Here is a 12,778-nt window from a genome sequence, read left to right as displayed (position 1 = left end):
GTCACCTCACTAAGTGTCCCCGTCAGGTAAATAACGTGACACATTCTTGGGCAGCCTAAGCTGTGGTTAGTGACTGCTTCTTTGTTTCATGGGGCAAGAGATTTGAGCCCAGAGCCTCACACACATTGAGCAAATGCTTTATCACTGAGCCACACCCCAAGACTCTTACGGTCACTTTCATAAAGCTCATTTAAACCTTCAAGGCTCCACTGTCACCTGCCCCACTTCTTCTGGGTTCCCTCGGCTTTGAGCTCACCCTCCACCCTCCATAGAAGAGACTGGACCATCAACAGATCTGGGGCTCCTTATTTTGTGAGGTCCCCTCATTCTGATACAGATGTTGGAGGTTCCTTCTTTCTGATGCAGATCTGGGACCATCCTATACTTCTAGGTAAGACCACTGAGGCTCAGAAAATGATAGGAATGCATACTGACTAAGTGGAACCATGCCCCGTGGTTGTCACCTCTCTCGTGTCTTATCTGTGTCCTCTGGATTCTTGCTGCCAGAACAGGTACACTGGGACATAGAGTGAGGTGGTGTACCAGAGCTCAGCTACCCCCCGCTGAGGACACAGCGTACCATCTAGGGCTGGCAGTAACACAATGTCCCACCATTCTGCTCAATATTCAGCTGGATGTCTCTTCTGCTGGCCCTGCCTACACAGCTCCTGGGAAGGGAAGGCAACAGAAGGCACACCTAGGTGGCATCAGCAGAGACAGTCTGGGAGGGAATGGCCAAGGCTCACTGAGGCTGAGCACACACATCACCGCCATGGACCGCCTGTTGTGGGGTACCTGTGTCCTCTGCTTGCTGAACCTCTTGGAAGTGGTAAGTAGTCAGCTCAGACCTCCTCTTGTGTCTCCAGCTGGGTGGGGACCTCCTGAGTCTGCTGGCTACCTCCTTCACTGGACTGGTCTCAGATTCTTCCTGGAAGTGAGCTGTCTCCTTGTTCCCTCAGACATGTCTTATCTGTGTTCCCTGGGGGTCCCAGAGACACATGTCCAGAGACTCTGTCTTGGAATAGCTGAGGCCAGGTAGGACCACCTTGTCACACATGAGCCCGCCCCTTCTGTAAGCCACATACTTCCAGGCTGGCCCCACTCCTTCATCCTCCCATTGTCCTGTCTCCTCAGACATCTCTGGAATGGATGCTTCCTTGAAGGGAGTGTGGCCAGCGACCTTGTGGGGTTAGGGTCCCTGTGGGGTCTGAGGAGTTAACTCTTCCAGCTGTGGCATTGGGGGACTCTTCCTGTGGTGATGCTAGGGTTGGAGAGGCTTCAGAAACCAGCCGCTGCTCCCTGGTCTGTGCACCGGGGTGTGGTTTGGCCAAGAGAGGAGGCTTCCCTGGATGTGCTGCAACTTCCCAGCAGACTTTCGGGGTCACTCAAAGTAGCATCAAAGGCCAGTAGGGGAGGAGTCACATGATACTAGTGGGAGCACATGGGGACGGAGACTGTCTTCTTCCTCTACTGCGTTCCCAGGGTGACCACCCATTTTAGTAACTCACTGCCCTTCACTCAAGATGCCAGCATCTGGGGACTGTGAAGTGAACTGTGTGACACTTGAGCCTTTATTTGTGGCTGTAAAAAGAAAATCTTGCATGAGGTGTGGCGACTCATACCTGTAGTCTTGGCACTTGCTCATATCTGCCGTCTTGGTACTCGCAGGGCAGGGGTATTACCATGGGTTTGATGTTAGTCTGGGCCACACTGAGAATTATAGGGCACCCTCCATGGGACTACCATGCCTCAGGGAGGGGGTGGGGGGTGAGTGATCTGATTTGCCATGGGCTGGCGTGTGAGTGTCATGTGGGTAACTTCCACGAGCTCCCTGAATAGCACAAAGGGCTCATACTCTCTCCTCTGTACACAGCACCATGAAAACTTCAGTTGGGGGAGGGAACCCTTGACTGGAACCTGTTGTTCAACAGCTGGAATAGATACCAGATTCAGGACAAGAGTTAACTATTATCTCCCAAACTTTGAGGTGACCACCTTGGTCAGGTCAGGAAAAGGATGTGTGTGTGTGTGTGTGTGTGTGTGTGTGTGTGTGTGTGTGTGTCTGATCTGGTAAGGGCAAATGGGTAAGTCTTGAGAGATGTTAGAAATTCTAATTCTCTAAAGAAAATTAAACGGCAAATCCTAGACATATCCCAGATCTCTGCCTAGCCTGGAGCACTCGGGCTTCAGATGGCCTCAGAATCACCCTTCAGAAATAAAGGTGTCCAGAAGAACTTAGAGACCATTCCTTGTGGTCCCCAAGCTCTAGGAGGTACCCAATCTGCAATTTTGATGATCACCAAGTCACACAAGAAAACAACTCCTTCTATCTGCCTAATGATCAACTCAGGCACCCTGATACGGGGCCCTTATCACTCCCCGTACTGACATGCATTCTATGTGTCCATCCTCCCCTATCTCATTGTCTGTGTGTCTGCCTGAACACTCATCCCCTCCACCAGCCCTCCAGCTAGTACCCTTTCTCCCAGGCCCTCCTTCCTTCCTGTCCATTGTTCCTTTACCTCTTAGGTGTATTGTCTTCCTGTTCTTCTAGCCACCTGGATACTCCACCTCTTACTAGCCTACACACTTGTTCATGTAACTTGCCTGAAGCATGTCAGAAGGCCAACATGCTAAACCTAATTGCTTGGCAGGATTGTGGTCTCTAGTTTCCTTCCCTGGTTTGAGGCTTTTCTTCATCTTCAGTAAGCGCAGTAGCCCCATATAACCTCTCTTTCCATCATTCCCTCTCTGACTTGGTCTCTGTGGCCCCTTGTGATGACTCTGGCCCCCATCAGATAACCAAGGACATCTTCCTGCTTGGTGATCATATCTGCTAAGTTCCTTGGTTGGGTTGGGCTTTGTGGATTGGGAAATGAACATCTTTGTGACCATTGTTCTACCTATCAGGGTTGTTTATGCAGAAACACTTCCAGGACCTAGGAATATAGAGCAGTGGGTGGGGAAAAAGGAGAGGCCATGTTAGGGACTGTCATATTCTGTAGTAACTTTAGATGGCTTTCTTTAACGTGTCTCAGACCTTACTGCCATGAAATGGAAAAGTGCATCTGACCCTCCCTCCTTCCCTCCTCTCTCTCTGACCCTCTCTTCTTTTCCTTCCTCTCCCCCTCTGCTCTCTTTTCCCCCACTCCTCTCTTCTTTCTGAACTTTCCCTCCATTCCCCCCCCCTTCATGCCTCACTACCCACCAAGCATTCCTGGATTCCAGTGGGGCACAGAGATGTGTCCAGCTTGGTCTCTATCTTTAGATCATTAGAGCTTGAGAACTGGAGGCTGCCAGTGGGCTTGGCTCATCCTGTCACTGTTTCTCATAGGCCCTGGGTCACCTCCATTCGGAATGTGACGTCATCACTCAGCTGAGAGAGGATGAGCTCGCATGTCTTCAGGTGGTAGAGGAGACCAACAACACCTCCCTGGGTATGAGGGAATAGGGGATGGATCCTCCCTGATCCTGACATCTCTTCCAGGTTGCCCTTCAGAATGCCATATCAGCTTCCCTTTCTAGGTCACCCCGTGTCTTCTTTCTCTTCACCTAGGCTGCCCTGGGACCTGGGATGGGCTGCTGTGTTGGCCCCCAACAGGTTCTGGCCAGTGGGTGGTCCTCCCTTGCCCTGACTTCTTCTCTCACTTCAGCTCAGAGCCAGGTGAGTGGCCTGGGTATGGCCAGGGTGGGGATGTGGTGATCCTTTCTGGGTTGTACTTCACTGATTTGGGGACAGGTGTCCTGGGTTTAAGCATGACCTTTCCCCCACCCACCATGTTACCCTGACAATTTTTAGTCATTTTGAATAAGGATAATAGTTCTAACCTCACAGTGTAGGATCAGTGAGAATATGGGGGGGGGGCTGTCACCCACCCAGTGCTCTCTGGCTGTTGCAAGGAGGTGGTACCACGCTGAGAAGGAAGAGGGGCACTGCTTTCTCCACTTCACCACCAGGCCTTCCTGCCTCTTACGGGGCAGAGGGCATCTGCTTTCTTCCCACCTGCCCTTAGGATGTAGAGGCCCATCATTCTCCACTCTGTTCCTCAGTTGAATACTATTCAACAGGTCTCTTGGAGGCCAGAGGCAGACCAGGCTGGTCTGGAACCCTGGTCTCTAGAGAGGAGGACTCTTCTCTCCCTGTGTTTAAGAACTCCTTGTGCATACCTCACTGGGGCACTTGATTGACAACCAGGGCCCTCCCACCATCTTCTGGGAAAGGGAGAAAATCTGCAGAGACTCTTGCTTGCCCCTAGGGGATGTGAAGAGAGACTGTACTAATGCTGGCTGGTCTGATCCCTTCCCACCATACCCTGTGGCCTGCCCTGTGCCCTTGGAGCTGCTAACTGAGGAGGTAAGCAGCTCTTATTATCTTCGAGGAAGGTGGCCACAACTGCTGGTAAAGGAATGGTAGGTGGCTGCCTTTCTTTCCCCTCTGTAGCCGTCATGTGGTCATAGTAGTTAAAGGAGTTGTCCAGCAGATGGCAGTAAAGTGCCTAGTGAAGATGGTCCCTTTACTCAAGGTTGACACGGATTACTTTGCTTTGAGGGAGAAGGGAAGCTGGGGTCACTCTCCTCTTGGCCAGCCTTTTCCGTTCTCAGTTTCCAGTGGAGAGGCTTTGGTTGTTTCAGAGAAAGCAAAGACTGCCGGCTACGCGAGGCAAGAGGCTCTTGCTTTCTCTGGTCCTCAGCTGATAGGACAGCGTACAGGGCTGCCGCTTGGTGAGTACTCAAGGATGTAGTTACAGAGAGCCTTGGCTCTGTGCAGCATACCCACAGGGTCTCCACAAGACCCATCCACACGCACAGTTCCATTTCCTTCAGCCCTATGAGCAAAAGATGTAGGTACAGGCCAGAGTGGCACAGACAGGGATTGCCTGAATAGCAGAGCCAGAGTAGAGGCAGCCCCTGGCCCTGCTACACTCCAGCTCTGACCGATTCAGACACTTGGGCCTCAATGAGCCTTTCCCTGCCTGCCTGTGGTTGTTCCTGGTGCCCTGGATGTCACCTTTATCTGGGGATGACTGTGTTCTCAAATGGGTAGCTCGCTGGTGTCGATTTTACCTTGGGCTTTCATTACTCCTCAGGGAGGTGGTTTCTGCCCCCTCTCCCCACTTCCAGTGCAATTGTGAATGTTCAGCTTCTCCACCTGCAGGCTCAGTGCCCAAACGGGGCTTTCTGCGGCATCCAGGAGGGGGCAGTGGGTGGAGCCGCAGACCACCTGCTTGACTGCCAAACCTTTCTTCTGTCCCCAGAAATCTTACTTCTCCACCGTGAAGATCATCTACACCACAGGCCACAGCATCTCCATTGTAGCCCTCTGTTTGGCTATTGCCATCCTGGTTGCTCTCAGGTTTGCCACCCTTGTCACTTGCTCAGTAACCTCTTGTCCCAGGACCAAGGCTAGTTCTTTGCCTGGATGGTCAAGAGGGGCTCAGAGCTAGGTGAGATGCTCATTGCTGACTTCTTGCCTTTTCCCCAATGTGTGGCCCATCTCATCTCTTGACACACCAGAACTCAGTTCTGTGGCCACACCTCTGCTCACACTGAGCTCAATCTGTTTGCTTCCAGGGCCTTCTTTTTCTTTTTTCCTGCCAACCCTGGAAGCTCAGCTTTCCTTGGGTTCTAAGAATCCTCCTTGCCCCTGTGTGATACCCTTTGATGGTTGTAGCCTTCTGAGCATTATAGTGCTTTTTGTTTTGTTCCCAGGATTGGGGATTGAATCCAGGGTCCCCTGTATGGGCTCTACCACCTTGGTCACCCTCAGCCCTTACTTCTGGGTGCAATGGTTTCCAGCCATCAGAGACTGAGTTTCCCGTGGGACTGTGTCTCCCTGATACCTAGAGGCTCCCCTAGGCCATGCTGGGCTGTGACTGCCTCTACACCCACAATAACAGAGCTGTCTGAAGATGGGGCTGTAGTTACCTTGCTCCTGTATTTGAACCTAACCCAGGAGGAGGCTGGCCAGCTGACCTTCAGGGTCAGACTGGCACACTGTTCACTTCTACTCAGTTCTCTGGGTTTGATTTCATTTGATGTGGCACTGTCTGCTTTGCATTTGCTGGCTTATGCCTAGCTTCCCAGCCATGCCAGGCCTATTGCGGGCCCCAGGAAGCCCTTTGCAGCCAGATTCTTTATTCATCTCTCCTGTCCCTTCCAGGAGGCTCCACTGCCCCCGGAACTACATCCACATGCAGCTCTTTGCCACTTTCATCCTCAAGGCCAGTGCTGTGTTCCTGAAGGATGCTGCCCTCTTCCAGGGTGATGGCACAGACCACTGCAGCTTGTCCACTGTAAAGGCCCTGGCTGGAGGGGGTTGGGACAGGGGGAAGAGGGCAGAGGGCAGAGGGCAGGGGGCAGGCCTGAATTGCCTAGGCTGTTGCCACACAGGCTGACCCTGTACTCATGACCAATGACAAGTGAAGGAAGCCTCAAGCTTCTCCCCACATATTCAAAGTCTGCAGTGCCAATCCAAGCTACTTTTAAAAATGAGTATACAAGGATCCAGGTGGAGCTCGGTCCCTCCTTCCAGAAGCACCTAGAGGACAGTAGGCACCCCAGATCTGGGGACTAACCAGTGCATGGAGAAAGCGGACAACTAAGAGAACAAAAAGGCTTTAAGGAGGAGGTGACCTTGGAGCTGCGCTGGCACAACACTGGAAAGACAGGGAGGAAGCTCTCAGTAATGGGAGAGTCTGGGGTAAAGCCTCTGAAGTGGAAATTGTAAGTGGAGGAGCAAAGGAAGGAGAGGAGAGGAGCGGATTGAAAACCAAAGAGGTCAGAGTTCAAGGTCTTTGAGAGTGCTCTGGAAATGAATAGACAAGTGACTCCCCAGATCAACAAGGGGCCGGGTTTAATTAATGAATTAATTACTGAATGTGCTGTGCACTTACTTAGGCCGGGCAGCACACCAAGTACTTTACATGAATTATCTCCTTTGATCTTAAAATGCCTTGAAAGCCCCACTTTAATCCCGTTTTGCTAACAAGGGGCAGCTGGCCAGGTCACCTAGTCACACAGCCAGGGAATGGATAGAGTTTGGGCAGCTGGGCTGGCTCAGAGTTGGTACTGTTGCCCCTATTGGTAGGAGAGGGAGCAAGGCAGATGGTCTCATCTATGCTGAGAGTATCATGTATTCCCAGACCAAAGCTGTGCACGGACAACTAGGCCATAGCTATCACTCTAAAGAGGAACTCTAGCTTAGGAAAGGCCTGCGGCAGAAGAACTAGAGCAGGTCTTAGTGGCCCCGAGACAAGGCCGTGAGAGATCCTGGAGTTCTTCCTTTCACAGAGAACACTGAGGCTGATGTGGTTGGCATGTTTGACAGAAGGCACACGTGAACCCAACCTGTCTGTCCTCTGCCCATCACAATTATACTGTCAAATTCCTTTTGGGGCAGCCCAAGGCCCGGCGTGATCCAGGCCAGGGTATAGAAGTGGACCTGAGGGTTTGGTGTCTTGGTGGGGTGAAAGAGATCCGATGGGAGCCAAAGCCCTGAAGCATCACCACTGTGCTTCCAGATCCTGTGTAAGGTCTCCGTGGCCATTTCCCATTTTGCCACCATGACCAACTTCAGCTGGCTGCTGGCAGAAGCTGTCTACCTGAGCTGCTTGTTGGCCTCCACATCCCCCAGGTGCAAACCAGCTTTCTGGTGGCTGGTTTTTGCTGGCTGGGGTGAGCATCAAGGGGTCACTGGCCACCATAGGGGAGGTGGAGGCTGGGAAGGCCCCTGGGAGCTCATAAAGAGGCATTTCACATTGTGGGAGACTCTGAGGTCCAGGGAGGGGAAGGGACAGGCCACAGTCCTGTACTGAGCATTGGGAGGTAGACCAGATCCCCCCAAGCCATTGCTTGGTCCCCACTATTACTGTCTGCACATGGCCAACAGACTGGTGGGAGGTGGAGGCTAAACTCAGAGCGCAGAGCGCAGGGAGCTCACTCACCCCAGCGCTGTCTCACACACAGGGCTCCCTGTGCTATGCACTGGTACGTGGGTGGGCTGCAAACTGGCTTTCGAGGACACTGCGTGAGTATAGCAACTTCCTCACCCCCACGCTGTCAGCAGGGCCTGTAGTAGACCATCTGAGGAGGAGGAGGGAGCCCCTAGCTTAGAGTGTCGCTGGTGGGCAGGCTGCTGGTAGCACGGAGTAGTCACGAGCTCAGGCAGGAGAGGCTGTCAGAGCTGCATCTCCGGAGACCAGCTCTGTCTGAGCAGGCCTTTTTTACAGGAAAGGAAAAGTCTGGATGAGGATGAGAAGCGTTAGCCAGCCTTCACTGGGGCTTTCCTGTGGAAAGACTGAGACAGATCAGGCCAGAGGGAGATGGAGTGAGGCTGAAGCTCTGAGCATTAGATGGGAGAGGCTCCCAGAAGCCATAGGATGTTTGTTGAGGAGGGTGGTCATCACTGTAGAAATGGGGCGCCTTCAAGCCCAGGCTGTCTTCTTCCCAGGTGCTGGGACCTAGACGACAGCTCCCCCTACTGGTGGATCATCAAAGGGCCCATAGTCCTCTCTGTTGGGGTCAGTCTCTGAGGCCAGTGTCCTTTGCCTTATCCAGCCAGCCTCCAAGTTTCTTTGTATGGTCCTGCAGGGGTGGTAACATGGCTACCTGGAGGGAATCAGGAAACTGATAACCTAGCTTCTCTGGCAGCCTCTCTGGGCCATAACCACTAGGTTTGTCAGCTCCTAGGCATGTTTTCTGGTTTCCATGGGGCTGACTTGCAGAGCATCTCGGGCTGGGATGGCACGTGACATGCATGGGTCCTATGGGTGTGGGATTTCTCCCCATCAGAGAAACTGCCCCAGTGATGGACAGCTGCTCTGTACCCGAGTGACCCTGAGGTGGATGGAGACAGGTGGCTAGACCTGACTCTCATCCTTGCTGCCAGGGCTGGAGAGGGAGGGGGAACCCTCAGTCTTTTTGCACCTCATGGGCTTGAGGTTCCTGGTCACCGAGGGACTGGGGCAAATCCTAGGCCACCTAGTGCTGCCTCTGACCTTTGCACCCCCTTTCCTTTGCCTCGTTTCTAGGTGAACTTTGGGTTGTTTCTCAATATAATTCGCATTCTGTTGAGGAAGCTAGAGCCTGCACAGGGAGGCCTCCACACACGGGCTCAGTACTGGTACGGTGCGTGTGTTCGTGCTTATATGTGTATGCATGTGTGTCTCTCTCTGTGTGTCTGTGTGTGGTGTATATTTGAGCATGGTAAGCCTCGTGAAAAGCGCTCGGCAGACATGACATTTGTTTGTGTCTCCTCTGGAAGCTGTTTATTACCCTAGTCCTGTCCTCTTCCCTCCCTATGTCCCCTAGAGAGAGAACAGATCTGACGCCTGCCTCCCATGAGATCATAGTACTTGAAAGTGGGACACAAAACTGCCAGTTATCATGGCAAATGGCTGACAAACACTTCATCTGTTTCTAAGGGGGCCTGGAGAAGCAGATAAGCAGATTATATCTAGATGGGGAAAGGGAGAATTGGAGAAGGTTTCTTGGGAGAACCAGACTTGGAAAGATGTATATAGACTCTGGAGTAGCTGAGGTAACGGCATGGCCACCACAGTGGGTTGGCCTTAAAGTAAAGAAGTTCGGAGATTTGTGGGGAGGACAGAGTCTCCAGGGTGGATGATGGTGGGCAGCCTCATAATCTAGAATTTGCCTTCTCCAAGGCGGCTTTCCAAGTCAACACTTCTCCTTATCCCGCTGTTTGGAATTCATTACATCATCTTCAACTTCCTGCCTGACAGTGCTGGCCTGGGCATCCGCCTACCCTTGGAGCTGGGACTGGGCTCCTTCCAGGTGAGATCCTCCCCACAGGTGTTCCTTTCAAGCACTAAGGCAGCTAACCTTGACTAAATTCATGTTAGGCTGAGGCCTATTGTTATTCAGTTATCCATCCATCTATCCATCTACCCATGTGCACATTTACTTACCCACTTAATCACCAACTCATCTGCCATTCAATATATGTTAATCAATTCAGCACCATTTCTTCCTACCATCCACTGCTACCTACCATCAATTCTTTTTTTTCTTCCTCCCTCTCATTTATTTTCCATCATTTGTTACCAGCTGATCAATTGATCCACCTACCCACTCACCTATACATCTTTACATCATTTTCTTTCTTTTGTTTCTTTCCTCCTTCCTTCCATCTGCCCCACTTACTCCTGTATCATTGCACCCACCCATCCATCCATCCATCCATCCATCCATCCGTTTGCTTAGTCATCTATCTAATCTTTTCAGTCTTACCGAGTACCTATCATGCATCAGGTTGTGTGCTTGCTAATGCAGATACAGAAATGAAGATACATCGTGAGATGGGGCTATCTATACAGCCCATGCAGGCATGGCTTGGTATGTCTACTGCACTGTGAGCGATGAGTGAGGGAGAAAATAGTAGAAAGACTGCCACATTCCAAGGCCAGAGAAAGTGTTCTGATGAGGTCCTTCCTTCCTCTTTGATCCCACAGGGCTTCATTGTTGCTGTTCTCTATTGCTTCCTCAACCAAGAGGTACGTGTGCTCCCAATGACTCACGTTTACTCAACAAGTAGAATTTCTCTTCATCTCCTTTTCCTTTGCCTTGGCCCTGTAAATTCCAGCTAGGCTAACTCCCATAATCCTCCACTCTTGTGATCCTCTGTGGGAGTAGGTCTTGATCCTGAATCAAATTGAATCTAAATACTTTCTGAATACCTAGTACACATCCTTCCTCTGAGTTGGGATAGGTTTGACTACCCATTTATGAGATGGGGGAGGTCTTTCAGGGGTCAAGGAAGGGTAGAGGACAAAGTAGATCAGTTGGTGGACAGAGGATGAAAGAACAGAGACAGAAACCAAGAAAAGTAAGACGTTCATATAGAAGGAACTGGGGTAAAACATCAGATGCAGAAAGCAGAAGAGCCAGAGGAGAACAAGAAACAGGAAACTTCTAGAGGACAGAGAATCTAGACTAGGACTCCAGAGTGGAGGCAGAGCTGAAGCAAGCAGACAGAACAGAGGCCATGGCATGTAAGAGACCACAGAAGAAGGCAGGCTGGTGGAAAGAGATGGTCACTCCGAAGACCCTGGGGGTTCTCCCCTTGTGAACGTCCTGCTGTGTGGAGGCAGGGAGAATTCATCCTGGTCCAGACCCCTAGGACTCTGGCATTGTGCACAAGCAGGGCCACAGATCCTCCTGATGTCTTTGCGTTTGCCATGGGCTCTGAGGTCGTCTGGCCAACTCCTGTCCTATTTCTCTACTGCTGAGAAATCCCTCCCTTCTTCCTTCTCTTCCTCCTTCCGTCTTTCCTTTAACCTGTGCATCATCTCATCTTTCTTTCCAGCCATCTGTCCATCCATCCTGTCTTATTTGACAACCCTGTTTCCCTCTGAGACTCTCAGTGCACCCAACCTGGTCTCTGAGTCTTGTTCAGCCTTATAAAGGCCGTAGTATCTGAGTATAGCAGTCCCAAGGGTCCTGGGAGCCCTGGAAGGGGGTAGGGTCAATTGCTCACTGAGGTGAGTTTGTCGGGGAAAGGAGCTCACACAGAAAGTAAGTTATGAGGGGGTCTTTCATAGGGAGCAAAGCTAGACATGAGGTGGTTGCATACTTTTGGTAATAGGGACCTACCTCACTTCCTTTCAGTTAATTACCCTTTCTACTTTGGGGCAGTTCTGGGAACCAATTTCCCTTTTCTCTTTTATATAGCCCCAAATTAGCTACCAGGCAGAATGTCTCTCAGCCAGACACAGATATAGACTGCCCCACTCCCTCTTCCCAGCTTTCTCTTTCCGCTGGTCCCCAGGACTTGAACCTTAAGACAAGGGTGGGTCAGAGTCGCTCAGAGAGGACCACCTGGTGATTGGGTCAGGAGGCAGAGAGGTACTCACTGTGTTTGACTGGCCTCGGACACAGGCAGTGTGGAAAGACGAGGTGTTAAAGACAAATGCCAGGAACACTCCAAGGAAGGAGGGAGGAGTGTCCTCCAGAGGCTGTACTTGGCAAAGCCCATGCCCAGGCTTCCCTTGCCTGCCTTGTTTCTCCTGCCTCATCTGTCGAGGCGGTACCTTTAGTCTTCTGGGGTTGAACTGAGGAGTGTCCGTGGGATCTCTCTAAGTTCCTCTCCTTTGTCTGTGGAGGTGAGGACGGAGATTTCACGCAAATGGTATGGCCACGACCCTGAACTTCTGCCAGCTCGTCGGACCTGCACTGAGTGGACCACACTGCCCCGATCAAGAATGAAGGTGCTGACCTCGGAGTGCTAGGCCAGCCATCAGCAGGAGCTGAGCTCCAATTCCTGTTCTCAAACTACCATGCCACTGAGTTCTCTGCATCTGCTTTCTCTAGGTCCCTGTATGTCAGCCTCCGACTTTCTCAGTTCCTGTCTCTGCCCCCATCTATTCTTTCCTCCCATCTAGGGCTATTGCCCAAGCCCCAGAGAAACCAATAAACTAGTACATAAATGATCTGTGGTTGAGTCAATGTGGCTCCGAAAGGATCGCTCTTGTAGCAGCTAATATTGTACTTCCGGGGCATTCCTCATCCCTTGGCTCAAGCTGCCTTATCGCCATTTGTCTCTTTGAGAATTCTCATGTTTTATTTATTTTTTAAAAGCATGCTCTCTTATTTGTCTTAACCCCCACTCCCACCCCCCTCCTCCCACAGGCAAAGATGCGAATCTTTGCGTTTCTTTGTGTCTTGCTAGTGTGGAGTGTGCCACGTGTCTGTATTTGAATTTAAATAAATGCTATCCATCGTGTGTTTCATTGTGCCACTAGCGTTTTCCCCCAGCACT

At 51.4% G+C, this 12,778-nt stretch overlaps 1 protein-coding gene across 1 annotated transcript; it reads left to right on the top strand.

The window, feature by feature from the left end:
• The first annotated feature begins 772 nt into the window (after nucleotides 1–772).
• Nucleotides 773–12,248, top strand: Ghrhr (growth hormone releasing hormone receptor). Its single transcript, XM_041640375.1, has 13 exons — nucleotides 773–829; nucleotides 3,335–3,437; nucleotides 3,557–3,664; nucleotides 4,257–4,354; nucleotides 5,256–5,353; nucleotides 6,161–6,293; nucleotides 7,521–7,674; nucleotides 7,966–8,026; nucleotides 8,450–8,519; nucleotides 9,030–9,121; nucleotides 9,666–9,795; nucleotides 10,473–10,514; nucleotides 12,123–12,248. The coding sequence occupies exons 1-13, from the start codon at nucleotides 773–775 to the stop codon at nucleotides 12,246–12,248; spliced, it is 1,272 nt and encodes a 423-aa protein (XP_041496309.1).
• The last annotated feature ends 530 nt before the right edge of the window (nucleotides 12,249–12,778 follow it).

The sequence above is a fragment of the Microtus oregoni genome, unplaced genomic scaffold, assembly GCF_018167655.1.
Source record: "Microtus oregoni isolate MIOR12 unplaced genomic scaffold, Mior012 000062F_ref0000492, whole genome shotgun sequence".
NCBI lineage: Eukaryota > Metazoa > Chordata > Mammalia > Rodentia > Cricetidae > Microtus > Microtus oregoni.
This window is presented reverse-complemented; position numbering and strand designations above follow the sequence as displayed.